Below are 25,960 nucleotides of genomic sequence, written 5' to 3'. Positions count from 1 at the left end.
AATCCCATTCCTGCATGTCTGGGCATTTTGCTCATATTATTCCTGGATGACATAATCCTGCACCCACATCTCACCCCCTTCCTTTTGCATGTGGATAAAATATTGACCCCTCTAATTTTGGCTCATAAAACCCAGGGCAAGGTCTGGAAGTCTCTACTGCAGAGCAACAGACCCAGCGTTCCATGCTGTGGTCAGGTGGCAGAAAAAGAGCTTTTTGTTGAGCAAAACGTCTATAAAAAGGGAAAGAGATGGAATAAAATGCCTGAGTGACTCACAAAAGACAGAGTAAGGATAAATCTTCCTGCTACCTCTGCCTTTGTCTGTCAAAGTCTTATAAGAGAGCACCTTATGCAGATGTTACGTCCCTCCCTGATTTAGTGGTGTTGGAAATAGCCTTCACCTCTAATACTTCCCCACTTCATTGCCTTTAATAACATCATGAAGAGTAATGAAGCTTTTCAGGTTTCATGTTGATCTGGCCAGTGGGATGGGCCTGAGACATTAAAGCTTTGGGACACCTGAGACACCAAGTTCTCATTTTGTCACCACCACTGAGACCATATCTACTGTGGCATGGACTATTTCCTCACTGGGAAAATGCTGTCCCTGAGACTTTCTCAGTCTTTGCTGTATTGGCCTCCAAGAACATGGTCAAGGTTTCAAGGTGTCTTTGAGTAGGAGCCCGTGGAGAGTAAGGTCTCCCACAGCTCAGCTAGGGGCAAGGTCCTCCTGCTGCAAGATTTTTGACTTGGAGACTGGGAGCTGCCTTCATATTTTGGAGCTTGTAATTTGGAGCTGAAGCAGTGAGAGGCAGAAATGGAGGGGGTCATCTGTGAGTAGCATTTTAGCTTTGCCCCTCGTCAAAATCTCAGCATAATAATAGCCTTGGGGTCTTTAAAAGCCAGACACCAAAAGCGGTTTTCATTGTGCATCACCCTGCTCACAGCCTTCAAAAAGCAGCAGTGCCAGTACATACCTAAAGTTACACATCTGTGACGGCCGGATTCAGCACATAGATGTGGGATGCTTCCTCTTTCTCCCAAATGACAGGGGGAGACAGGAAAATCAACTTGTCACACGAGTATCTATTGGTAGTCTGACTGATTTAACAGACTCTACTCTTTTTAGTGCATGTGTTGGAATAGCTTTGCTTTTAAAAGTAAATGGGCTCTCCGGCTGCAACCACTTTCAAATCAAGCACCATATGCCATTTCTGTCCCATTGCTCTTCTGAAATGCTTTTTGGCTGGCACAGGTTGTTTGATGAAGATTCAGTTCTAAACTGACGTATACAGTGTTGCAATAGAGGGTTTTTTTTTCTTCCCAATTTCCTTTTTAAAAAATGTAACCAAGAAAAACACAATTTGTACCAAGGAAGGCTGATTGCACTAAGTAGTTTAAGTCCATCAGGTTCCCGGTGACACTTTCTGTCTGTGAGTTTCAGATAAAGACAGGGAGCTAAAGTAGCTTAATGGATTAAAGCAATTGGCTTTGCCATCAAGACACCTCGGTGGGAATCTGATTTCAGTGCACAAGTGAAATTTTCATTTGCTTCAGAGGACAGATTGCCTCAGTGGCCATGAGCCCCTGCCTAGCAGCTGAGAGATGGCCATGGCCTGGGCAATGGGAAGAAGCCCTCAGTCCTGTAGTGTCACAGCCTGTCACATTTCAGGGTGTTGACACTGATGGATGGGCTGACTACTGATGGGTCAGTCTACTACAGGTCAATCACCTGCCAGATGCCCTCCCCATATGGGATTTCCCCACTCCTAAAAATGCACCCCCCTATTTCATGGAATATCCATTCCTTGCAGCAGATGCTCTCCTATTGGCCTGCTGTGGAAGTAATGCAGATGCCCATAGAAACGTCACACTGCAAGGGCACAAGTATGGATACACACAGCAACTATCAAACGTATGAAAGAGGAACTAGAGATGGGCCCATTCTGGGTCCTGTCCAAAAATCTGCCATATAGCTCCGAAGAGAAGAGCGTACAGGGAAGCAGGAAACCTGTTCTATATTCCCGTGCTGCCAGAGGATCATTTCAGCTAGAATGGAACGGAGCTGCTGGAGAAAGGTGGAGAAGCCTTTCCTGCTATTTAAAGCACCGTGTCAAGTTCTGTCAGATTCTCATTCACTTGGAAAAGAGCATTCAGAATTCTCAATTCAGATTGGGCAGATGCTAAACGGTTAACCTTTCTGTCAGGCTACGGAGAGGCTCTGGCTGTGAAAACCCCAGTAATTTACCTTCCATTAGGATTTTGCAGCCTCTCATCTATTCCAAGGTTGATGGAAATTGTTTTTGAAATAATAAGGCTTTCCCTATTAAAAACAAAAAAAAAAAACAAAAAAAAAAACAAAAACACATGGGTCATGGAAAGATCAAAGCAAAAATTTGAGACACGACCAATCCATATTTTCAATCAAGGCTAAATTACTGAATGCAGTCATTCTCCACTTTTGGAAGCATAATACTGGAGCCACACCAGAAAGCTCAGGAGGATTTCCAGGAATTGTTCCTATTTTAGTTCAGCTTCGAGGTCAAGATGAAAATAATTGAAAGCTGTCCAAATGACATGAGAGGTGGATGGAAGATGTTGCAGTGCACCCACAACTTTTCATTTGCAGTTTTTGGGACTGTTCCTAACACTATCCAGGGTGGCTATAGAAAAAAAATGGGCATTTTAAAGGGATTATCTTGTTTCTGCATGTAGCTGAGGCCCGTCACTCCTTATTTCTCAAGAGAGTGCAAGGCATTTGAGAGAATACGTTCTGATAGATCGCCTCTTCATTACTGCCTTCTCCAAAATTGAATGTCGTGATTTTGTCTGGGACAGCGATGGTACACTGCAATTTTCACAAGGAGAAAGCTCCTTCAAGATGGATATCTTCTGATTAGGAAGAAGAGAAGAAGCCAAGGTGAGTCTAGCCAGAATATGTTCCTGTCTTGCAAGCATCTTTTTTTCTAGACACACTGTCTAGAAACAAAGGTGAGGAGACTGAAAGGGAAAAGGAATATTTCTGCCCTCTGCAGATGGAGGCTGATCCCAATCTGCTGGCCAAAAAATCCCATGAAATCTATCAAGGCCAGTGCTGCCCAGGAATGATGAATCTGTGTGACAGAGGAGAGAGACAGAAATACCACTTAATGCCAGATCAACTCAACACGATTTAATAATAAAGAGCAAAGGAACATAGCTGTCATTTACCATTGGTTTAAAGTGCTTTGTGTTAGCTGTATTTACTCTCCCATCTGATGTAAGCTCCCCATTTAAGCTCTCTTGACACACTCACTCTCTTGGCGTTTCCTGCAGATCTGTGTTTTACTGCCCTCTCTTCAGGACTTTACTTGACCCAACTTTGACCTAAATGTGTTGGGAGCAGAAAAATGGTTCAAAAGCTGCTAACTTATCTCCTTTATTTTCTGCAAAGAATCCAGAAGACTGACTTTAATGTAGAGCATCAAATCATCTCCTGTGCCCAGTGTCATGCAGTGTCACCGTTGCTTTCCCCTCATGATAAAACAGGAAGGAAACTGCTCTGCAGTTAAACAAAATGCAAACTTTCCCTGCCAGTGGAGTTAAAGGACAGGATGGGAACTTGTTCCTGGGTTCTGTCTGCAGAGCCATTTCTAGATTCTAGCCAGAGATCATGATGGCCAAACGTATTTCTTCACAGAATTAGGGACTTTGACTTTCTGTGCTGATGTTGTTCAAGTTTGTCCCTGAGAAACAGAAACATTTTGGAACTTGTTGGCAATGAAAGCTTTTGAGATCTTGAAAAATCGTTGAGAATAGCATGTTCTTCAAAATTTTTATTGAGTGGAAATGCTGTTCTTCATTGGAAAACATCAGGATCAATTTTCTTCTCCACTCTAGCGAATCGAGGGCAATGTCTGAGCTTGAGCTCCCTTTTTACACAGCTTTATTTCTGTTGGTTTTGTTTGCTTTCCCCTCAGAGGCCCCTCTCCCAGTACACTGCATCCCTGGAGGCACTCAAGGCTGGGTTGGGTGGGGCATGGGCAGCCTGATCTGGTGGGTGACACTGCCCGTGGCAGAAAGATGAAACCAGATGGGCTTTAAGATCCCTTCCAACTCAAACTATTCTATGGTTCTATGATTCTGTGATTCCATATGAGTCCTCACAGCACTTCCAGGGCACAGGGGTGCTGCAATAGCTCGTGTGCTTACTACTAAGCCATTCCTGTGCCCTTTCCCCCCCTGCATTATCATACAAAGAGCTCTGGGATGCTCAGCTGAAGTGCCGTAGTGCCATGAGAGAATGACGAGGATACAGGTGGCTTCCTTGCTCCTGTCTCATTAATTAGGATCCACTAGCTAAGGAAATTGCTATTTGACACAGTCAGCAATGGACTGCTGCCTATAAAATTCACAAAATGCAAATATGCCGGCCGGCAGAGGGTTAAGGGAAAGCAGCAACTAAATACTTGTAAATTGATGTAGTGGCCTTAGGGTATCTCTGCTGGTAATAAAGTGCATCTCATAAACACATCTGACTCCGTGCTACAGTCCAGCAAAGCAAAGTGGAGTGGATCCATCCCAAATTAACTGCAAATGAGACTGACACTCTAACACAAATCAAACGCCCTCAGGGCTCTTCTTACATTAATTACAAAGCCTTAGAAAACCATCTAGAAGGGCTCCCTCTCTTCCAGGAGAAGTTAATCGGAGGGGTCTGCAAACAATGGAAAAGACCGTGGCATAAGAACCAAACAACATTGAAATCCTCTTTGTTCATGCTTTCTCCTGAGATGAATCAGTAATATTAACAATAACTGCTAAGTGTGAATTCCTTTGGGTGCTGTCTCCCTCCTCTGCTGCTCTCTTCACTATTACCTTTATCCTGTGGGATGGCTCTGATTCACAGACCCCATCAGTGGAAAGAAATTGTCTTCTGCCCTTGTGTGACTGTGTTTTCTTGTACATAACCTTACTGAGCACCACGAATGAGCGGAGAAATGACAGCTTGGTTCTTCAATTTATACATATCTGAATTTACCTGCCAGGTTGGTTTAACAGTAGCATTTCAGAGAAGCACAGAACCATGGAATATCCCAGGTTGGATGGGACTCATAAGGATCTTCGAGTCCAACCCCTGGCTCAAAACAGCACCACCCAAAAATCAGACCATATGTCCAAGAACTGCGCTTGGAGAATCTTTTCCTCAGCACACATCTAGCAGGAACACATATGAGGTGGTAACCCATGAAATGCACACCAGGGAAAAAATGAGATTTGGAGCCAGAAAGTTCAAATCCAACCCCAAATCTGCACCTCAGGATGGCGTGTTGTCACTGTTCATAGAATTGTAGAATTGTTTGAGTTGGAAGGGACCCTTAAAGGTCTTCTCTTATGATGGGCTCTGGAGGAGATGGCTCCCTGACTATGGCACTGCTCAGTGCCTTTTCCTCTAGCTTTTACATTTCTAATTCAACTCCAAAACAAAACATCTATTCTTTATGCTTTGTTAAGTAGCCTGTTAGGATTTTTATTATTCGACTAATATTTGTGCGGGTTTTTTTCATTGTGAGCATCAATCCAACAGCGACATTAAATAAAAAGAGTCTCTTTATTGATTTTCCTTTAGTTAAAAACAAACATGTCATATACAATCGAGATGTACGCTGCTTGCAGGCCGTAGAGAGCACATTTATAAAACTATTGAAAGAAATAATTAAATGGAATATATCACAGCCACCTTTCCAAATCATTCGAACAGGGGTGTTACACACATGAAATGTTGATAGTCCTTCTGGTAAAGTTTTAATACAATCATTTGGTTTGCACTTTAAATGCCTGGCATATTTTAACCCTGCAGATAAATTAATCTCAGTGGGATCGCTGAGTAATTAAGAAAAGTATCTCTGATGGGCTTGCTTCATACAGAGAGGTGAAATAACACGGGGTTATTCATTTGATGATTTGATATCTTTACATTAAAAGGAAAAAAAGAAGGCAAACCCTGAGGCGTGCCATTGTCACACAGAAACTACTTTCAAATAAGTCAGGTTTTCAGTGTTGAGTGTATCCTGGTTTTATAAAATGCCATTTAAAATGTAAAATACCCCAGAATGAAGTCTCTCTGCAGACCCCCCAGATAAGCAGCTTTGATGCTTTGTGTTGAGCTAACAGTGTGCTCAGTTTTACTAGACAATAAAGGCTCAGAATATTTTCGTAAAATTGCAATACTGAGTGCCACCCCCCACTCCAGTCTTCCCATCCCTACCCCCATCCCCTCACTAAAAACAAAAAGGAGAAAAAGAAGAGAAATCAAACATTGAATTACTGCCTGACCCTGTGATGGACCATGATTAATAGCATACACATTTTCAGTCCCAGTGCTATTATGTGTACACCACTCTGGGAGCTCTTCCTAAGCTGTTACTGCTGGCAGAGGGATGTTTTCATTGCAATGCATTTAACTCATTTAAGACATCTACTGTTGCACTCACTGATCTTTGTAGAGCTCTTCCCTTCCCTTCCCTTCCCTTCCCTTCCCTTCCCTTCCCTTCCCTTCCCTTCCCTTCCCTTCCCTTCCCTTCCCTTCCCTTCCCTTCCCTTCCCTTCCCTTCCCTTCCCTTCCCTTCCCTTCCCTTCCCTTCCCTTCCCTTCCCTTCCCTTCCCTTCCCTTCCCTTCCCTTCCCTTCCCTTCCCTTCCCTTCCCTTCCCTTCCCTTCCCCTCCTTTCCTCTCTTCTCCCCTCCCCTCCCAGATGATAGTATCTGAGAGCAAAGAAGCTCCTGTTTATTGCCTGTACAGATCAAATAAATTTTATTAAATTTATGAAGGGAAGCAAAAGTAACAATGCCTATTCCTGTGGCTTGCCCCAAAACAAAGTCAACATTGTTGGCTAAGAGTGAAATGTTGTCTCTACTGTTGCCATTTCAGCTGTCTAAACATGCAATTGGTGTGATTGGAGTACCATGTGCGAACAGGAAAAGAAGATTTGGTGCTTCGGGTGAAATCTTCCCTATTTAACGTCCTTCTTGTTCATGATTGTTGGCAGACAAGATCTTCTGCACCATCCCTGCCCTACATGGGCTCAGCCTTAACTACCTAAGGTTTGAGAAAACACTACTGGCTTGTGGGATGCCACATACAGAAGTGAAGGCACGTGATCCAGGCAAGCAGGTAGCTGGTGCACACCGTGAAGGATGGCTGCCTCTGAGATTACACATCTCAGGTACACTGAGATGTGGTAATCATTGCAATGGCACTTGGCACTGTGTGCTGCCTCCTGTCCACGTTGCTCTCTGTGCCTTTGTGCCATTAGCTAATTGAGCTGTGCAGCAATGCCTCGGCAGCACTAGCATTGTCAGGCATGTTTTTCAAATGAGTAAATACAGATTCAGGAAAGCTACGTGTCTTGCCTGGCAGGTGGTTGTCTATGGGACTCACAAGCCCTGGGATCGCAGCTGGTGAGATTTTCACATCATAGTGGAGGCTGCTGAGCTCACCACAGTCTTGTCCTGGAGATTCTTATCTGGAGGGGGCACAAGGGTACTTGCAATGGGATGCACCCACTGTGCCCAGAGTGATTTGGGGTCACCAAGGCTCTGCAGCCTACTCTAGGGGAATGCAAGAGGGATTGATCTACTCAGTGGTGCCCAGAGCCAAGACAAGAGGCAATAGGTACAATCTAGAATACAGGTGGGCTTCATCTCAGCTGGTTACAGAGGACTGTGGCCTGTGAGAGCTGCAAATGTGCAGTAAGCGGAAGTGATTTGGTGGAGAGTCATCCAATCCATTTTAGATATCTGCTTTAACCTGCAATGTCCTGATCAGCTTCTTCCTGGTATCTAATGGAAACACAGCCAGGTAACTCAGGCGTTGGCATGTGCCAGAGGAAGCTGCACGTCACCTCTGGTGGCTAGAAAATACTCAGTGAACTTCTCGGTTCGCCTGGACTAGATTGTGAGGACAGGAAATCCAAGGTGAGGAAAATGTAAACATAGGATCCGAAGCTCTGAAGAGAGCCTGAATTATTCATTATTCTCATGACCTAGAAAATGAGAAACGCTCCATCTCTTCAAACCTACTCAGAGTTAGAGGGTGCATCTGAACAAGCTGCTGCTCATGCAGTCAGCAGGAGATGGAGCCTCCTTCATCTCTCATCACTTCCTGCTGGTGCTTTGTCTTCTCTCCAGTACCAAGCAATGGAGGTGACTACGGCCCAGCCCTCCTCTGTGCTGTCATGGCTGGGAGCACTGGGATCCTCCACTGGGCACTCTCTAAGCTTGCAGTGGAAATACATCTTTATGGTAATGCGGGCACCAGGCAGCCACTCTGAATGGGAAGTGATGGCAGTTACTTTATCTAATAACAGCATGAAAGTGTAATGTGTCTTTATTGAGCTGCCGGATTGCTGGTGAGAGCTGAAGGAGATGCAGCCTCGAGTATAACATTTGCAGAGAGAAGCAGCATGAGATATTGCTACAAGCTCCCCAGTTAATAAGCAAGCAGAGGAAGGGAGAGCATACCAACTGCAGCAGGGTGAAGGAAAAAAATAAGAAAATGGAGGCAGCAACCTCCTTCCTTAGGCAGCAGATGTGCCCCAGGGAGAAATGAAGAATTCCCCTCTTGACCCAGGATCTAGAAAACTCATGTATGACTAATAGTAATATAGGAAGGACATATTTGAAAGGAATAATAATAAAAAGGACTCTTGTCATATTAGTGTCCTCAATGCCAGAGGGAAATGTCCATTTCTGTAGAGGGAAGGTTAATATGGAAGGCTCAGCTGTGCGGTGACCACAATCTGTGGGCAGCTATGAGATGCAGGAGAGACTTCTGCCCTATGATGGATGGGGGTACATGTGGCCAGGTGTGCGTGCATCCCCTGCTCTTATATACAGCTCTGAGGGTGATGACTGCATGTGGCTGAGGGGAAAGAAGTGTGAAGAACCACATCTTTGCAAAATTGGTTCCAGTTCACCAACTTCAGCTTCTTCCCTAGCTCAGTAGAATTACTGGTGGCATTTATCGTGTGTATTTTAATTGACATGTTATTTAATTGCATTAAAGGCTGCTTCTGATAATTCTTGCTTGACAAAATGTGGCCTTTTGAGAAAATGAAAATTGTTGAAATGCTTAAGATCATATTCTGGCTAAGTCTTGTCAACCTGCTCTGGGTGTCCCTGCTTGAGCACAGGGGTTAAACAGATGAGCTCCAAAGGTATCTTCCAACCTCAACCATACTGTGATTCCACGAAAAGATCCATGCAGTTCCAGTGTGATTACTGTTTATATCTTTGTACATCATCTAAATGGACTTTTGAAAACTTATTTGGTAAAATAATTAAGATTTTGGTAAACAACTTTTGATATTACTTCACTTTGGAAAGCCACCACCACCACCAAAACAAATCATTTTTTAAAAAAGAAATAATCTGGTTGATGTTCTCTTCCACTTCACTAAGTAGATACTGGGGAAGGTGATAGGAGGCTCTGCTGCCCAGTTTGGGCAATTTGCAGAAAGGTTTGAAGCCACCCTCACTGCTTGCCAGCAGCTCTGTCTCCCACGTAGCTGTGTTGAAGGTGTGAAAACAAGAGGAGGTGTAGGAATGGGGCAGGAAGGATGGCAGTGGATATTTTGTGCCCATCACTAGCATACCATGAGGCTGTGAGCCGAATGGGCCATTTTACTTCTGCATACATCAGCTAGGAGGAGTGGATCAGGCTCAGGAAGAGGTGATAAGACTGCAGAAAAAATGCATAGAGAAGCTGCAACAGTGATCTGATCTGAGGCAAAAGGTGCTTTGCAAGGGAAACATTATCGGTCTGTTTGGTTTGCTAGGGGACAGTTCAAGTAAAGCTGTATCTTCAGATGGAGGTCTGCAACATCAGAGGCCACGTCAGCCCAGCAAGAGAAAGCACTTTATAGAATGACTTTCTATACACAGAAGCCTATACAGCAAAAATAATTCAAACTGAAAGTGTGTTGCAAAATGTTAGTGGCAAAGATAAACAACCTTAGCACATCCTTCATGGGGAACCTCAAACCCATGTTGTTCAGAAAGAATGGGCGTGCAGCAGTTAGCATGAAGGGCCAAATGCTTTACTAAGAACAGATTGGAGGCCTACAACTCTCCTTCCAGCTTCAAAAATTACTGGCCCTGCTTTGCTGATATTATCCAGTGCCCCAGTTGTGCTGCAGTAAATGCTGGTGGAATACCAGTAGAGTGGATGGCAGGTGCTGACCCTGGCTTATGTGCCATCCCAAAATTCTGTTCTCTGGAATTCACTGCTGGGGACACAGTACTGAGATGGAGGGGACACTGCCCTGAGTCAGCAGAACATCTCCTGCCTTCTTACTTAAAATTTCTTTCTCCTGCGTTCTTACTTAAAAAGGTGAATGTCAGAGGAAAATGTGAACTGGTAGTGCAAAAACCTCTCCTCAAAACCTACTGTGAGACCCAGGAGAGCAGACAGAGCTTCATACGGCAAGCTTACATCCAAAGGATGAAGAAAACTGCCTGATGCACCAGCTGGCTCAGGGGGAATACATCCTCAAATGCCCCATTCATCCAAACCTGTAAAGAGGTCTGGACTGACACACTCAGATGTAGACACTTACAGGAGAGGTGCCAAGGTGGCCTGAATGCTTTTCCTACAGCCTCTTGCCAGAAAAAAGACTTGGATAAAAGAGAGGAGGGATTTTTTGAGTGGCCAAATAGCATCCCTCAAAGGTAGGCCTGAGGGGGTAACTGGGGTCTTCCCATCCTCAGGGCACTGTGTGGGCTACCCCTGGTGCCATGTGCACCAGCAAGTAGTCATCCCAGATGTAGGGATGGGAAGAAGCTTGACTTTGCTATTTGAAGGGAGCAAGATCCACTTTTAGGAAGGTCATTTTCCAAAAGTGCCCAGCCAAAAAAACATTAGATTGAAGCCCAGGAGTTCCAATTCGTTGTTCAGTTTTGAGTGAACCAGTCCAGTGGCAATAATGAATATAGATAGAGGCTGCATCTTTTGCTTATTTAAGGCTTTGATGGCAGAGTCATCAAACTGTAGAATCATGAAGACTGGAAATGACCACCAAGATCATCCAGGCCAATCGTCAACCGTATCCCAACCATGCCCACTAACCATGTCCCTCAGTGCCGCATCTACGCAGCTCATGAACACCTTCACGGGTGGTGACTCCACCACCTCCCCTCCCCATGCAGCCCATTCCACTGCCCAACCACTCTTTCAGAGAAGTTTTTCCTGACACCCACCCCGAGATTCCTTGCACCGATGCCTTGTAGTGTGAGATTTGCCGGTTGGAAGCATTCGTGCAGCTACCGACTGCACACTGGCAGTAAATAAATAATAAATAGTTGGATGCCTGCCGTTACTTTGGGAACAGAGAAAAGGAGACATTTAAGCAAATCAATTCACTCTCTTGTCCTTAAGCCTGTCTGGAAATATTCTCCGAATCTCTTTCCACACTGCAAAAATTATCTCCTCATCTACAAGTGAATGTGAGGAACTGAGAGATACATATTCCTCCCAGCTTTGATGTTTTCTGGGTGGGTTGTGTTGTCAGCTGTTCCAATGTTTGCAAAATTTCACTTATTTATCTATTTTTATGCACAGCTCTCTGCAGCCTGGCAGAGCCAGTATTGCAGTATCGATTCAGGAGCTCACAGCAGTGACCACCCGGTCCCAGACTGATGCAGATGCTGTACATGGACTGCTCCATCCCTCACCCCCAGAGCTGAATCGCTTTTAAAATGAGGCAAAAGAAGAAAGAAAAGCTACTTTCATCTGTTTTGAAGGGGGGAAGGATTACAAAGGCTAAACGAGCCATATGAGTACTTAGTGAGCAATCCTAAAGAGCACCCTGATAGGAAGTTCTGGCAGAGAGCTAATTAAATTAGCCCTCTTTGATTTATTAACAAGCAGAGCAGCACAACACACAAGATTGTCCCACAAAACGAACGTGCTTTCCTATTCCCCTGGCTGCTTCAGTGCATTTGCCTCCCAGATAACCGGGTGGTGGGAACTCTGTTTTGACGAGCCCCAGTGGCTCAGTAGATCTCCCTGCCCACCAGCACAGATACATGCCAGTAATGATACACAACAGCGTCTTATTATTATTTTTTTTTCTATGCTTCCCTAATTCCTTCTTTTTTAATGCCTAACACAACCTAATGGCTAATTAGTAATTTCCTGCCCACCAATATGCGGATGAATGAGAAGCAAAAGCCTTCAGCATGTTTAATTATTCTGTTGATTTAGAAGCCACTTTTTCCCAGCGCAGCCCCTCCCCGTGCATGTGTTCCCATGCATCACACATTTCATTATTTTTAGGAGCACACTCTGTACCTTTATACGCTCTTGCAGCTCCAGCATCCCGCACCTACAGCGTTCTGCATCCAACCCAGACACGCTGCTGACTTTAAAAGGAGTTACCCCAAGTTACAGCGGACCCCACGCCTGCTGATGTCTGCTGGTTTTTATTTATTAGTCCATTTGTTTGCAGGGGTAGGGCGCATTATTTTTGCACTGGGGAAATGTCTCTCCTGTAAAGGAGCAGAATATAACATTAACAAAGCATCAGAGAGTGACAAAAACTGAAAGCAAAGCCCGCAACCGCACAGGCGTGAATCTATTTATATAGCGAGCGCTACTTGTGCTTCACCCTGAGAGGAGCTGTAACTCCCTCTGCATATGTGATTTTCCTCCCAGGCTGCACAATGAAGCCTGCTTCACCTATTCCTGCCACTTTCCTACAGTTTTGTTGGTGGGTTTCTCTCCTACCCGTTCCATTTATCTCCGGTATTAGGGCGCCCTTCGCTAAATGAAGCCAATTAATAAATGGAGACGTTAAGCAATCAATTGTGCCTGCCTATCTCCCCAGCCCTGCGTACTCCCGGCTGTAATCGCAAGATAAATGCGATGTGTTGATGTATGGTAATGTTCAATAATACATTCTCCGCCAGGCTCGATTCATCAGGGACTTTCTGGAGGGGAGGCATTCGTTATTGGCTGTCTCCGGACCTCAAGGATAACAGTTCTGTCCTTTCCATTGGCCGACCCACTGCTGCAAGCCTCTTCCCGTCTTATTTTGATGATGAATATGAAGGCATGCTGAGCCGTGCCGGAGCGCAGCGCTCGCCGACTGCACTCTCTCCCAGCCTCAAGGACTGCGGGGCTGCCTCGCTGCCTCCCCTGCCCGCCGCTGGCAGCAGCAACCCCCGAAGTTGGGATGCTTTTCTTCACCCAGTGCTTTGGGGCTGTCTTAGATCTCATTCACCTGCGGTTTCAACACTACAAAGCGAAGAGGGTTTTCTCAGCCGCCGGGCAGCTCGTCTGCGTCGTCAACCCAACGCACAGCCTGAAGGTGAGCCAAAGAGATTTGCTCTCTCCCCATTTCTCTACTCCTTTACCCCTTCCTCCCTGCTGCTGCCATTTCTCCCCGGGGAAGCATGATGATCCAACAGTGCGGGGAGAGCATGGTTATCACCACGCAGCCCCGGCAGAGGGATGGATGCTCACAGTGCTGCAGGAGCACTTTGGGGATGAAGGAAGGAGAGCATCCCACAGCCAGAGTAGCTGTAGGCAGCCACCAGTGCCCACATTGCCAAAGTTTCCCATTCATCCACGAGACAAGAAGGCATGCTGTGAGCATTTTGGTGGGGGAGGTAAAAAGTTAGTTTGATGAATTAGCATGTTTTCTTTTAAAGGGCTCTGGTGTGGCTAGTGCTGCCAGTGTGTGACAGTGTGCTGCCAGTGTGTGACAATGTGATGCTAGGGAGCAGGGTGAGGGGGGCTCTCCCACAGCTCAGGGATCTCTGCCTGTTGTCCATGCTTTCTTTGGGGCAGAAAAAGCAGTTTTTGCCTCCCGAGGGGAGCCTGAAGGCATTCTTTGGGCACTGAAAGCCTCTTTCGCCCTCTGCAAGGTGAAGCTATTTTAAGGCTGGAGAATACATTTGCCTTAATGCAAAACTATTTATAGAGCCCATAAAACACTTCTCTTGTGAGCGTGGTTCTGGATTTACACTGACAAAGTGTCAACAGTTCCATCTACGCCAAAGCCCTGATGCTTTCACACAGAGCCACAGCAGTGGGTAAGGCGGTGGCTGGGGGGCTTCAGGGACTGCATGACAGCAGCGAGGGACCACCTTTAGCACAGTGACTCCTGTCCTGCTGAAAGCCCCTCACAGACCTGACCTGCAGAGCAGACTCAGCAGGGAATTGAATTCAGGACAACTCATCCAGGCTGGATGTGGCTCTGGGCAGCCTGGTCTGGTGGTTGGCGACCCTGCACATAGCAGGGGGTTGAAACTAGATGATCTTCGAGGTCCTTTTCAACCCAGACCATTCTGTGATTTTATGATTCTAGTATGTCTGGCTCTGCTTTCCCACACCAAGAGGTCTGCTAGCAGGGTGACCTCCTCCTTGGGGCAGCATCCCCCTGATGGGAATAGCAACACTTCAAGAAAGCAGATTTCTGGAGCTGTATTTGCAGTGTGGGGCAGGCAGAGGTATTTCCCAGCACAGCAGCAGCTTGGAGAAGGTTCTCCTGCAGGGCTGCCAGGGGATGTTTTGGGGACAGCTTGCCTCTCATGTCATCACATCCTCTGCCACTGCTGGCACTGCTCAAACATCCCACAGCCCTCTCCTTCTCTCAAAGGGATCTTTCCATGCAGATGGGCAAAGCACGCTGCTGGAAGAAACAGCTGCCTCTGTGAGTGCACAGGGAGATTTGGTAAATGAGTGCTTCTCTTCCTGACCCCTTTTAAATGAGTGCCTCCCGCTACTTTTGTCTGCAATCTGAATTATGAAAAGAAAAAAAAAAGCCCTTGGCATCCAATGATTTTTGAAGGTCATGTTACAATGGCACAGTCTGAAGAGACACCCCACAGGCACACGGTCCACTTCCCTCCCCAGTGATAACTGGGACAGAACCTGATTTTGTCAGTTCACCTCCTCCCAAGCTGCAGATTCACTTCACTTGCCTTTAAAAGTGCCAGAAGAAAAGTTAGAATCACGGAATATCCTGATTTGGAAAGGACCCCTAAGGATCACTGAGTTCAACTTGTGATGCTTCCTTTCCCCTCCATTAAACACGTGGGATATTTCAGCACATTAAAATTCCTCATAGCCAATCTCCCCATTGCTGGGACTCAGCCCAGCAGAGAGGTGAGTGATCTCAGTACAGCTTTGCTGGGCTGCAAAGCTCCCTCGGAAACAAACAGGAGCTTTTATGAAAGGTGCAATGTGCAAATGAAGCACAGTGATCAGGCTGAAATTTCATGTTCCCCCATACATCCCCTTTGTGCCAGCAGGCAAACGGAATTAGCTGACACAAAACCACCGTGGATGGGAAAAAAAAAAGGTGGTACACCCCAAGCAGTCAGCTCATCTTCCCTCCTAGCATGCAGAAGGGTCACTTTCCATGGGCAGGGCACCTTGTCCAAAAGGTGCCAAAAACTGGTCAAAGAAACCTGCTTCTGCCCTGGGGCTGAACCTGTTCCTCTGCAGTGGATTGTGGTATTATGACTACTTGATGTTTTGGAGTCTATTACTTCCAGCTGGGTCACTGCATCCGTAACATTTTGCTGACAGCCTCCACATCTACCTTAACAATTGACAAGCGGAGTGAAAACTGTATTAAGGTTCACAGTTGATGAATACGAGCCTGCTAGGAAACAAGGGCCGGGAGCAAAGTCATTCCTTCAAAGCTTTAATGATTGTGCTTACCCCACAACTGTGAGCTCTTTGCAAAGGGATTATCTCCTTCTGTGTTTCTACAGCACTCTGGTGAGGGGACTGCTGGCTGATTTGTGCAAACGATGAATGATGGGCATCGTGTTCTGCTGTGATTGTGCACCTTGACATTTCACACGCAGCTCAGGTCCCCCGTCAGTGTGTATAACCCCACTGAAGTCCAAACACGGCAGAACCCACGGAAGGCTCAGAGATGTGGTTGGCATCTCAACCCCCACTGATTGTGATGGTGCTTGGCCACCACAGTGTGCACCAGAGATTTGGCACCATGGATCTCAGTGGGAGGCAAAGGACAGGCATCCTTTGCCTGTCTTGCACAGCACTGAGGTCACAGCACCCGTGTTCGGCCAGCTGCTGCATATGGCTCTGTTAAACACATCCTCTTCATTCCAAGAGTTATGAGCTTATGAAATTATAGAATGACTTTGGTTGGATCATCAAGTTCCAACCCTCCTGCCTTGGGAAGCGGTTTTAACTCTCCTGAGTGCTGGAAAGAAGTGTAACGTTCGTGTGAAAAACACTCTTCCCCATCTCTGTAGGACTTAAACAACTCATTAAATTGAGAGAAGACGCACATGTGAAGGATGGCATAAATAGTTTAACTTTACATTCAGCAAGGATCTCAGTGCTGTTTATTGGGCCAGTCTGCATTCTAGAATTATTTGATGTGAGAAGCATATCTGCACTGAGTGAGTGCATTTGAATCCTATTCTAACTGCTTGGTTCTGTGCACAGTGGCAGCCAAATGGCTTTGTAATCTATTTTATCCCCAGCAGGATTAAAATGCTATGGTACACAGTACCCCCATGAGATGTACTCTTACACTCGGTGTAAGCAAGGATATGGGCATTGCAATGTTCAGCTCACAGCCTCTAGCCAGCCCACACCACCATCTCAGTGCAGGGCTGGAGTCTGGGGAAATCAAATGGTGTTTTCCCATCTGAAGCAACAGGATCTAACAGCCAGGGCAAGAGAGGCTTTGGTAGCCCCAGGGTGCCTACAAACCTAGGGTCTTGTCCTGTGGTGGGGACAAGGGAACACTGGGCAACGTGAACTCCAAAATCCTTTTGTACGGAAGCAGCAAGTAGATAATGATGGGTACCAGGAGTTTCACTGATCTTGCAGACCCATACATGCACTCCACATGGTCCATAGCATGAGAGAGCAGAGTAGCATGGAAAAGCAGAGCAACTTCAAGCTCCATCATCAGAAATCACAGCAACCTCTGGGAGGATGGGAAGTGAGGGAAAAAGCCACTGCCCCTGAAGTTTCTATTCTAATATGCTCCTTGCCCAAGTTGATGGGTGTTATAGCTTTGGTCAGAGGTACACAGGGACAAAGGGACATCAGTTTCCTTCCCTACGTATGGATGGAGATTTTGGTTTGGGGCTGGAACTGCTGGTATGTTTAATACTGAACCCAACCTGACTGCAGGATGCATCAGGTCAGTTGTCATCCACGGGAGATGGTGCAGTCATGGTAATGCTAGAGAAACCCTTCTCCCCCCCTCCCCGTGGGATGTTTGGCAGCAGGGATTAGGAGCAGCAATCAGACACATCACATTGTGCTCTAATCCTCCTGCTCTGAGCTGGCTCAGTATAGACATGCATATACATGAGCCATACACAACAGTCCTGACACCTCCCCCAGGAGCAATGCTGCCCCAAAGCTATTGCCATTGCAGACTCATGGGGTGCAGAAGAAATCAGGATGTTTTAATAAAAGCCTTGATTCTGTGAAATGAGTCGTGAGGTCTCAGCGTGCTTCCAAACAGATGTAAGTTACACCCAGAGATTTCCATCATTAGCACAAATCTGTGTGATTTGGCAGTAGTCTCTGGATAGAAGCCAAGCACTGAGCATGGTCCTGCAAGACCCAGACATTCAGAAGTCCAGGCTCAGGTCTTTGAGCATCACTAAACTCCTCAGAGTCAGAATTTGCAAATAGTACAGTTTTTGTTTAGAATAAAGGAAAGGAGCTGCTGCCTGTGCCCTGCCTTCCCACGGCTTTGGCACTCCCTGCACATAGGGAATCCCTCATCTTGTCCTCCCTGGCTCAGAGCTGAGGCTTTAGGTAGCCCTGGCATCCCCCATGCCCTCTTCTTTCAGCATCTCCTGGCTTGGTGTGGACCAGAGAAAATCGGTGAATCCCGCAGAAGTATTTGCCCAGCTTTACTCAGGACTGAGCGAGGCAGAGGGAAAGATGTGCTTTTATGGTTGTAACGAGGACCCCTGCGATGCCAGCTTGTTCCTGGCCCTCAGCTCTCCATCCCCTGCTCTCTCTGAACAGGGGAGCAACTTCCAAATTCTGCATGTATGTGCTTCATTTGGAAGTGAGAAGCAGGGATTTGTGAAGTTAAACACCTCATCAGGCTGCTTTATTTTTCCTTTTCTTCATAGCTTGTCTCTTTTCATTAGGTGCCATTTCTTCTGAGCTATCCTCATGCTGCACATTGCTGCCTATACAAAATCCTTAAGGCAAAACATTCTCTTTGTCTGTCATTCAGTAAGCTAGTTTTGCCTATTTTTTTCTTCTTTTTACTCTTGCTGAAGGAAAGCATCACTAACTTTACTGCAACTTTGGGTCCCTTCTGTGCCTTTAAGCTCCTTCAGAAGAAAACAGTCATTCAGACCTCAGCTTATTTGGTGACACAGATTTCCACACTGACTGCAGAAGTCCTGTTTTAAAACAGTTACCAGCAAGATGGGGAGAGCTATGGAATTAAGGGAAAGGTTGCTAACACCACTTTCATTCCAACAAGGAATCACAGAATCATAGAATCATAGCATCATAGAATGGCCTGGGTTGAAAAGGCCCACAATGCTCATCCAGTTTCAACCCCCTGCTATGTGCAGGGTTGCCAACCACCAGACCAGGCTGCTCAGAGCCACATCCATCCTGGCCTTGAATGCCTCCAGGAATGGGGCTTCCACAACGTCCTTGGGCAACCTGTTCCAGTGCGTCACCACCCTCTGGATGAAAAACATCCTCCCAGTATCTAACTAAACCTCCCCTGCCTCAGCTTAAATCCATACTTTACATGCTTGCAAAGTTCTGTTGCTCTTAGGCACCGGACAGCAATCCCAGCAAGCAGATCCTGCTGGAGGACTCATGGCCACATGTCACACAGGGCAGGGAGCCATGACCACTGTTTATTCACCAGTGTTGGTGAACCATGGATTCATAGAATTATACCATAGAATGACTGACATTGGAAGGGACCTTAAAGCCCAGCCTGTTCCAACTCTGGAGTGACCTGCTGCTCACAGTCACCTTCAGCACTGCTCAGCTCTCCCAGTGTTCTCATCTAGGAGGGGAAGAACACTCAGGTGCTGCAGATGAATTGCCCGACACATTTGCATGTACGAGTCATAGAAGTTTTATTTATTTAGAGGCATTTCTGAGCATCACATATAACATTAATAGATTTATCTTTAGCTCGTCTTGTTACTCTCAACAATGACAAAAAAAACATTGTAAGAGAATGCTGGAGACCTCCAAGTGCTTTGCATGTTTATTTCAATGTGTGTTTTCCCTCCAGTTTGGCCTCTCCAGTAGAAAATATATCATGTAATCAGCTTTTGTGTTGTAACTGGTACCGTAAACATGCAAACACTGAGCTCCAGAGTGAAATGCCCATCAACCTCCGGGCACTGCATGGCAGAGATGAGACACAGCTCCTTGTGAGCTTCTCAAATACAGGATCACACAGTGTTTCGCATCAAGTGTCAGCTGAATTGGAAAGAGAAACAGAGAAATGGAGCACAAATGAGACAGAAAAAGATGAAATTAGTAACCTCCCCTTGTGCAGAAAACAAATAAGCACTTGAGACAAACAAGGAGGTGGCTGCTAGGGAATCAGAAAACCACATCAGTGAAGGGTGAAAATGTTCTTCTGCTCTCAGGGACTGTCATGTGACAAATAAGCCAAGAAGTAAGAGAGACAACAGAGTGAATCACCATCACATGAAGATCATATAGGGCAGCGATGTGACAGTCAGTACTGTCCTGAGCTCGGCAGGAACACCCAGGGGTGCAGGGTGAAACACATGCACAGATTCCAAAATATATCTGTTTTGTAGGGTCACAACCCTTATTCAGACGCATCTATTCTCATAGCATTCAAACTGGCCTGTTTTAGGCAAAGCAAGCAAATAAACCATGGACATTGCCACCATTGCCAGACGAGCGCGGAAAATACCTAATGAAAATGAGAGGTGGACCCATACAAAGGAGGCACTCAACAATCCAAGGATCAGCAAAGGAGACTGACACTAGTGGAAAAGGATTGAGCAATGCTAGTTACACAAGTATCTGATTATTTAAACTCATCAGAAATATAAGTCTTTATGGTATCCACAGCCCTGGGATAGTAGGAGCTAATAAAAAGAGTCTGAGTTGAAAGGAAAGTCACTCTGGCAAGCAAAAGATGTCAGAAGAGAGTGAGAAGTATTTCAAAATATGCTGTGGGATAAGCACCCTCGCTGGTGATCACAAGCAGTACAAAAAAAACAATCTGAAGAGGGGAGGATAGATTGTTTGACATCTGTCTGCAAAGACTTTTCACCCCAGGACAACACTGAACATCTTCCTAAAGAGCACTGAGTGACTTCCGTGGCGCAAATAATCCTCTCCACCAGCTCTGCCTTTCATTCTCCTTATGGGATAGCTGCCAGCAGAACAAACTTACACTCAGTTTATTCAATTAACTGCTTCTTGATTACATTCCCCCTCCAGCAGGATCCCTAATGCTTCAGAGCTGGTTTTCGGTGCATGTGCTGTGTTAATTAGCTATGCATAGAGGTACAAAGCAGAGAGGCGACATAGTTAGTGTCATTTCCTTTCCCTGCCTGGATTCTGGCTTTATGCATAGAAACACAGCGTGGCTGAGGCTGGCAGGATCCTCTGGGTCCCTCTGCTCCAGCCCCTGCCCCAGCAGGACATCCAGAGCAGGGTGCCCAGGGCCACGTCCAGGCGGCTCTGGGAGATCCCCAAGGAGGAGACCCCACAGCCTGTGGGCAGCCTGTGCCAGTGCTTCATCACTGCACAGCACAGAAGGGCTTCTGGTATTCCCAGGCTCAGTGGAGTGTTTTCTCCTTGATCAATGAAAGCCATGGATGCTGCCCAAATTCTGGACTTAGGATGAAATAGCATCACTTAAGATGAAAAATTGATGACTTCTCTTACTTATTAGGCTAATTCATGGTTTGTAGATCATGAAGGTGTACGGATGATCTGTGTTTTTCTGGGACATTTTAAAATATTGTCAGCCTACATGACTCGGAGTAGTGAAGCACTGAAATTGGTTGCTCAGAGAGGTGGTCCCATCCCTGGAGACGTTCAAGATCAAATTGTACAGGGCTCCAAAAACCTGATCTATCTGAAGGCGTCCCTCTTCATTGCAAGGATGAATTAGATTGTCTCTTCCAACTCAAGCAATCCTATATTCTATGACTTTCTTGGTCCCTAAGAGCTGCCTCTGCACTGGTACAGGTGCAACAGAGAGGAGCATAACCCTGCTCCTCACTCCACCCCTACTCATTTCACAGGCCTTGGCTGGTTGAATAAAAGAGTTGGCACTGGTATGCCAGACTGCATAGGCAGCTGTAATGTGGGCTTGTGTTTCCCATCTGCTGTAGGAATGGAGCTTTCAGTGGTGAAGGCACTGGGATGGGGAATATCTCAGGCCACTGCAGCAAGCTTCATCAAAGGGTATCTGACATGAGCCCAAAGCATCGCTCCTTCAGCCGTGCTTTGCTGATTCTTAAGGCTTGGTGGCCAGGGGGAGATGTTTGCACTTCACTTCCTCCCCTCATATTCCTACAGTGTAGCCATGGTGTGGCCAGAGGCTTATCTGGCTCATTGAATTTCCTCTCTGCCATCCTTCTGGAAGGTGTTTTTGGGGGACAATTCTAATCCTGGTGAATCGAACAGTATCCTATATAAGTAGCTTTCCCAAGACACATATGAGAATCTTTCTTCCAGATGCAATTCCTCTTTTGAATCTCAGGGGAGGAAATAATGAAACTTTAAAAATAAGCAAAACTTTTCCTGGGTTTCTTCTATCACAGAAAATATTTCAAAAATGAGACTCAAAAGTACTGAGGTCATGCAAGGTTGCACAAATGTAACTGATGGCTTGTAAGTAACTGATTATACAGGCTGAATTTTCTTTCAGGCTGTTGGTAGAAGATGAAAGAACTATCAGAAGACAGATCTGAAGCCAGCTTAATCTCCAGTTACTTCACAAGGTGGTTGGAGATAATTTAATGTTGCAGGTACACATGAGCTTACTAGGGAGGTCTCTTAATAATTTTTAAGCTTTTAATGATTTTTTTTTAAATAATAAATCAGTGAGTAGGAAAAACTATCCCAGTTTACAAACAAATCCAGGCTGTATTTGCGTATTTTGATATTTTGCTGCTTTAATTGAAGCAACTTTAATTTGCCAGAGACCAATCAACAGCCTATAGCAAAGAGAACTTGTTCTGACGAAGCAGATGCTGGAGACTGGAAGACCTTTTCTCTACTCACTTAAAGGGAAAACTAATTGATGCTGAAAGCTGCCTTTCAGCATTTTTTGTGGTAGTAACTTTTGCTTTGTGACTTTTACAGCACAAAAGAAACTTGTAGGTCAAGTAGCTTCTGTGTTGGCTTTCATGCAAAAGGGCAAGCTGCACGCTGCTGTATCTGCAACCTGGGTGCTCAGTAAGGAGTGTGCCTCCTGGGGTTTGCAAACACCTGAGATCTGAAAGAGACCTCAGTCCAGCCCTCTAATGTGGAGAAGCCCTATTGCCCAAATCCAGTCTTGCAGACAATCTGTTTTTACCTCAAACCTAACCCTGGTGACGGAGTTACCATTTCTGGACATGTTCAAGGACTGTTTAGATGTGGTACTGAGGGACATGGTTAGTGGGCATGGTGGAGAAGGGCTGATGGTTGGACTAGATGATTTCAGAGGTCTTTTCCAACCTTAATGATTCAAGGATTCTGATTTTCTTGGTGGGTGTCTTTACCTCTTTGGGGTGATCTCATCACCAGACTTCTCCCAGATCCTTCCAGCACATTCCTGAATCCTGAGTAAAACCAGGCTTAGCAATCAGGGGAGCCCTTAGTGATGAGTGACCTGGTACTCAGATCCCAGGGCCCAGCTGACAGTTCAGAAGACAGTGCTTGTGTCATAGGTTTGCTGAGCAGTCTTCCCTGACATCAGGCAGGTAGTTTGAGATGCAAGTCAAATACTCAAATCTTCCACCATAGGTGAACCATAGATACATGGGGGACCCATCTGCAAAATGAGTCCTGTTGCCAGAAATTCTGTGAGGCTGCTAATGAATGCTTTGGTATCAATGATGCTGGGGGCTGTACTCTTCCTATCTCACAGTTAGGATGTAAATATGAAAGATGAAAAAGGGGACGATGAAGCTAAATTATAACCACCTAAGTTTCTTTTCTTTCTTTCTTTCTTTCTTTCTTTCTTTCTTTCTTTCTTTCTTTCTTTCTTTCTTTCTTTCTTTCTTTCTTTCTTTCTTTCTTTCTTTCTTTCTTTCTTTCTTTCTTTCTTTCTTTCTTTCTTTCTTTCTTTCTTTCTTTCTTTCTTTCTTTCTTTCTTTCTTTCTTTTTCTTTACCTTAATCACTTAATTATGATTATACTGTACTTAGAAAATATAATGCATTTTAGGAGTGTTAAGTGATACTTAGAGGGCTCATTAATCCTTGGTTAGCGAGCAGCCACTGCTGAGAGGGAATGGAGCAATCACACCACTGCAGCACTACACAGCATCATGAAGGCAGTAGTAGATTTTATACTCACGTGGCTTCAGAGGGATCTGGACTGGCTGGACCAATGCGCTGAGATCAACTGTGTAAGCTTCAGCAAGACCAAGTGCCAGGTCCTACAATTTGGGCACAAGAACCCTGTGCACTGAAAAGCTGTGCAAAGGAAAAGAACCTGGGGGTGTTAGCTGATAGGTGTCTGAACGTGAGCCAGAAGTGTGCCCAGGTGGCTCAGAAGGACAACTGCATCCTGGTTGGTATGAGAAATAGCACAGCCAGCAGGAGCAGGGAGATGATAATCTGCCTGTACTCAGCACTGGTGAGGGTGCACTTTGAATACTGTGTTCAGTTTTGGGCCCCTCACTACAAGAAAGGCACTGAGACCCTGGAGTATGTCCAGAGAGGAGCAATGAAGCTGTGAGGGATCTGGAGCACAAGTCTTATGGGGAGAGGCTGAGGGAACAGAGATTGTTCACTCTGAAGAAGAGGAGGCTCAGAGGAAAGCTTACCGCTCTCTACAACTGCCTGAAGGGAGGCTGTGGTGAGATGGGGAGGTTGGCCTCTTCTCCATGTAACAGTGATAGTGTAAGAGGTGATGGCCTTAAGTTATGCCATGGGAGATTCAGGTTGGTTATTAGGAAAAATTTCTTCTCAGAAAGAGTAGTGAGACACAGGCTGCCCAGGGAGGTGGTGCAGTCGCTGTCCCTGGAGGTGTTCAAGAACCGTGTGGATGTGGCATTGGGGGACATGGTTTGATGGGCATGATGGGGTTTCGTTGATGGTTGGACCAGGTGATCTCAGTAGTCTTTTCCAACCTTGATGATACTATGATTCTATGGTTCTATGTTCTGGCCAGAGTATGTGATCACCTTGAACACAACACATGGCCAGAGCTCAGAAAGAGGACAAACCTCATCATGGTGGCTGCTCCTTTTCCAAAGCAGCCAGAGGAGCAGGATAAGGTAGCCTGCCTTTCTGATGAGCTTGCCTCTCAGAACTGGTGATGGAGCTGAAAATAGAAAGAAATGCATATGCTTCATGTGGTAAAATCCTCCTCTGGAGAATCCTCCTCTGGAGATGAGAGATGAGGTGGAGGGACCCCATGGTCCACACCTGAAGCTGTGCTGTGTGTCTCTCATCCTCATGGGAAGTGACCTTTGGTGAGTCCAGAGCATCAGCAGCTGCCCCAAACCCATGGGCAAGAAACATGGGATGTGGACAGGTTGTTTTGAAAATACAACAGCTTTCTGCACATCAGGCTTCTTCTTCATACCCTGTACTGCTCTCCTTGCTCATGTGGACATACTCTTTCACTTCTAAGCCAGAAGAAATACCTTGGGAAGCAATAAATGCCATGCCATGATACGAGACTCCTGATCTTCCAGGATTTTTATCTAAGCACAATCCATCGATGCTATTTAATTACGACGAAGCAGCTGCCTTATACATCTGAAATGCTTCTATTTGCCTTAATTTTACAGCATGGTAATTAACTACCAATAACTTATTTAACATATATTTACAGAGGGGAATGTCAGGAATGCATCATTTTTTTCAATCTCACTAAATGCATCTGCAATAACCAATTTGGTATTTAATTAGCTCATCTCTGAAAGAAATTACCTCAGAAAATGTTTTAGCTATGGTTCTTTGCAAGGTCTGAGGAAAAGGATGCACCAACTGCAAGCCAATAACATTTTTTTGGCTTTATTATGTTGAAGTGTTCTGCTGTTCATGTAAGCTTAACATAGTCATGGCCTTCACATCATTTTAAAGTTCAGCTATTAACCACATAGCATATCAATATGCAATAGAACAGCATTCATTAAGTAGACTATAAATCAACCCTTCTGTTGGCATAGTAGATACCAGTGACTTTCATAAAGCTCCTGAATGCTCGTGGCCAAAGAAGAGGACACCGTTATCAGGAACAACACATTTCTGTGCAGCCCCAAATGCATTAGATCTATACTAAGCAATACATAAATAAATATTAATGGGGAAGAGAATTTGTGTCTGTCATGTGGTTCTTCAGGATTTCCTTGAGGAATGAGTTAAATATATCCTACATTCCTGCAGTATGCTCAGGGACGTTGTTCTCTTGGGAAATACAGCACCAATCCCTCAAATGAGGGTCACACCGCAGTCCCTAGGGATTGCTGATGAATCTTAGCCACAAACCCCAGGAACTGCTGAGCATCACATCTGTGTTTTTCTTGGCCTAAACAGTGTGAGCTGCATGACCAAGCATCTCCCGCTGCTGGCCACTGACTCTGTGCGCTCACAGCATGGTTCATCCACTGATGAGGACATGTGCATCTGGAGGGGAGCGCAGAGCTGGATGGTTGAAAACAGGGATCCTCTTCTGAAACTTTACTGACTGATAACAAGGTTAAACTGCATGAGGGGACAGGGAAAGTTTCTTGCCTCCCAGACTTGAAATCACA

At 45.6% G+C, this 25,960-nt stretch overlaps 1 protein-coding gene across 1 annotated transcript in view; it reads left to right on the top strand.

Annotated features, from left to right (window-relative positions):
- Nucleotides 1-12,335: 12,335 nt before the first annotated feature.
- SIAH3 (siah E3 ubiquitin protein ligase family member 3) overlaps nucleotides 12,336-25,960 on the top strand; it is a 38,637-nt gene continuing 25,012 nt past the window's right edge. Inside the window, exon 1 of the mRNA XM_052664618.1 lies at nucleotides 12,336-13,346. Coding sequence (XP_052520578.1) covers nucleotides 13,212-13,346 — 135 coding nt within the window. The 5' untranslated portion in view covers nucleotides 12,336-13,211. The remainder of the gene's footprint in view (nucleotides 13,347-25,960) is intronic.

Source organism: Tympanuchus pallidicinctus, unplaced genomic scaffold, assembly GCF_026119805.1.
Source record: "Tympanuchus pallidicinctus isolate F22 unplaced genomic scaffold, pur_lepc_1.0 scaffold6, whole genome shotgun sequence".
Classification (NCBI taxonomy): domain Eukaryota; kingdom Metazoa; phylum Chordata; class Aves; order Galliformes; family Phasianidae; genus Tympanuchus; species Tympanuchus pallidicinctus.
Note: the sequence above shows the minus strand (reverse complement) of the source record. Positions and strands in the feature narration are given on the sequence as shown.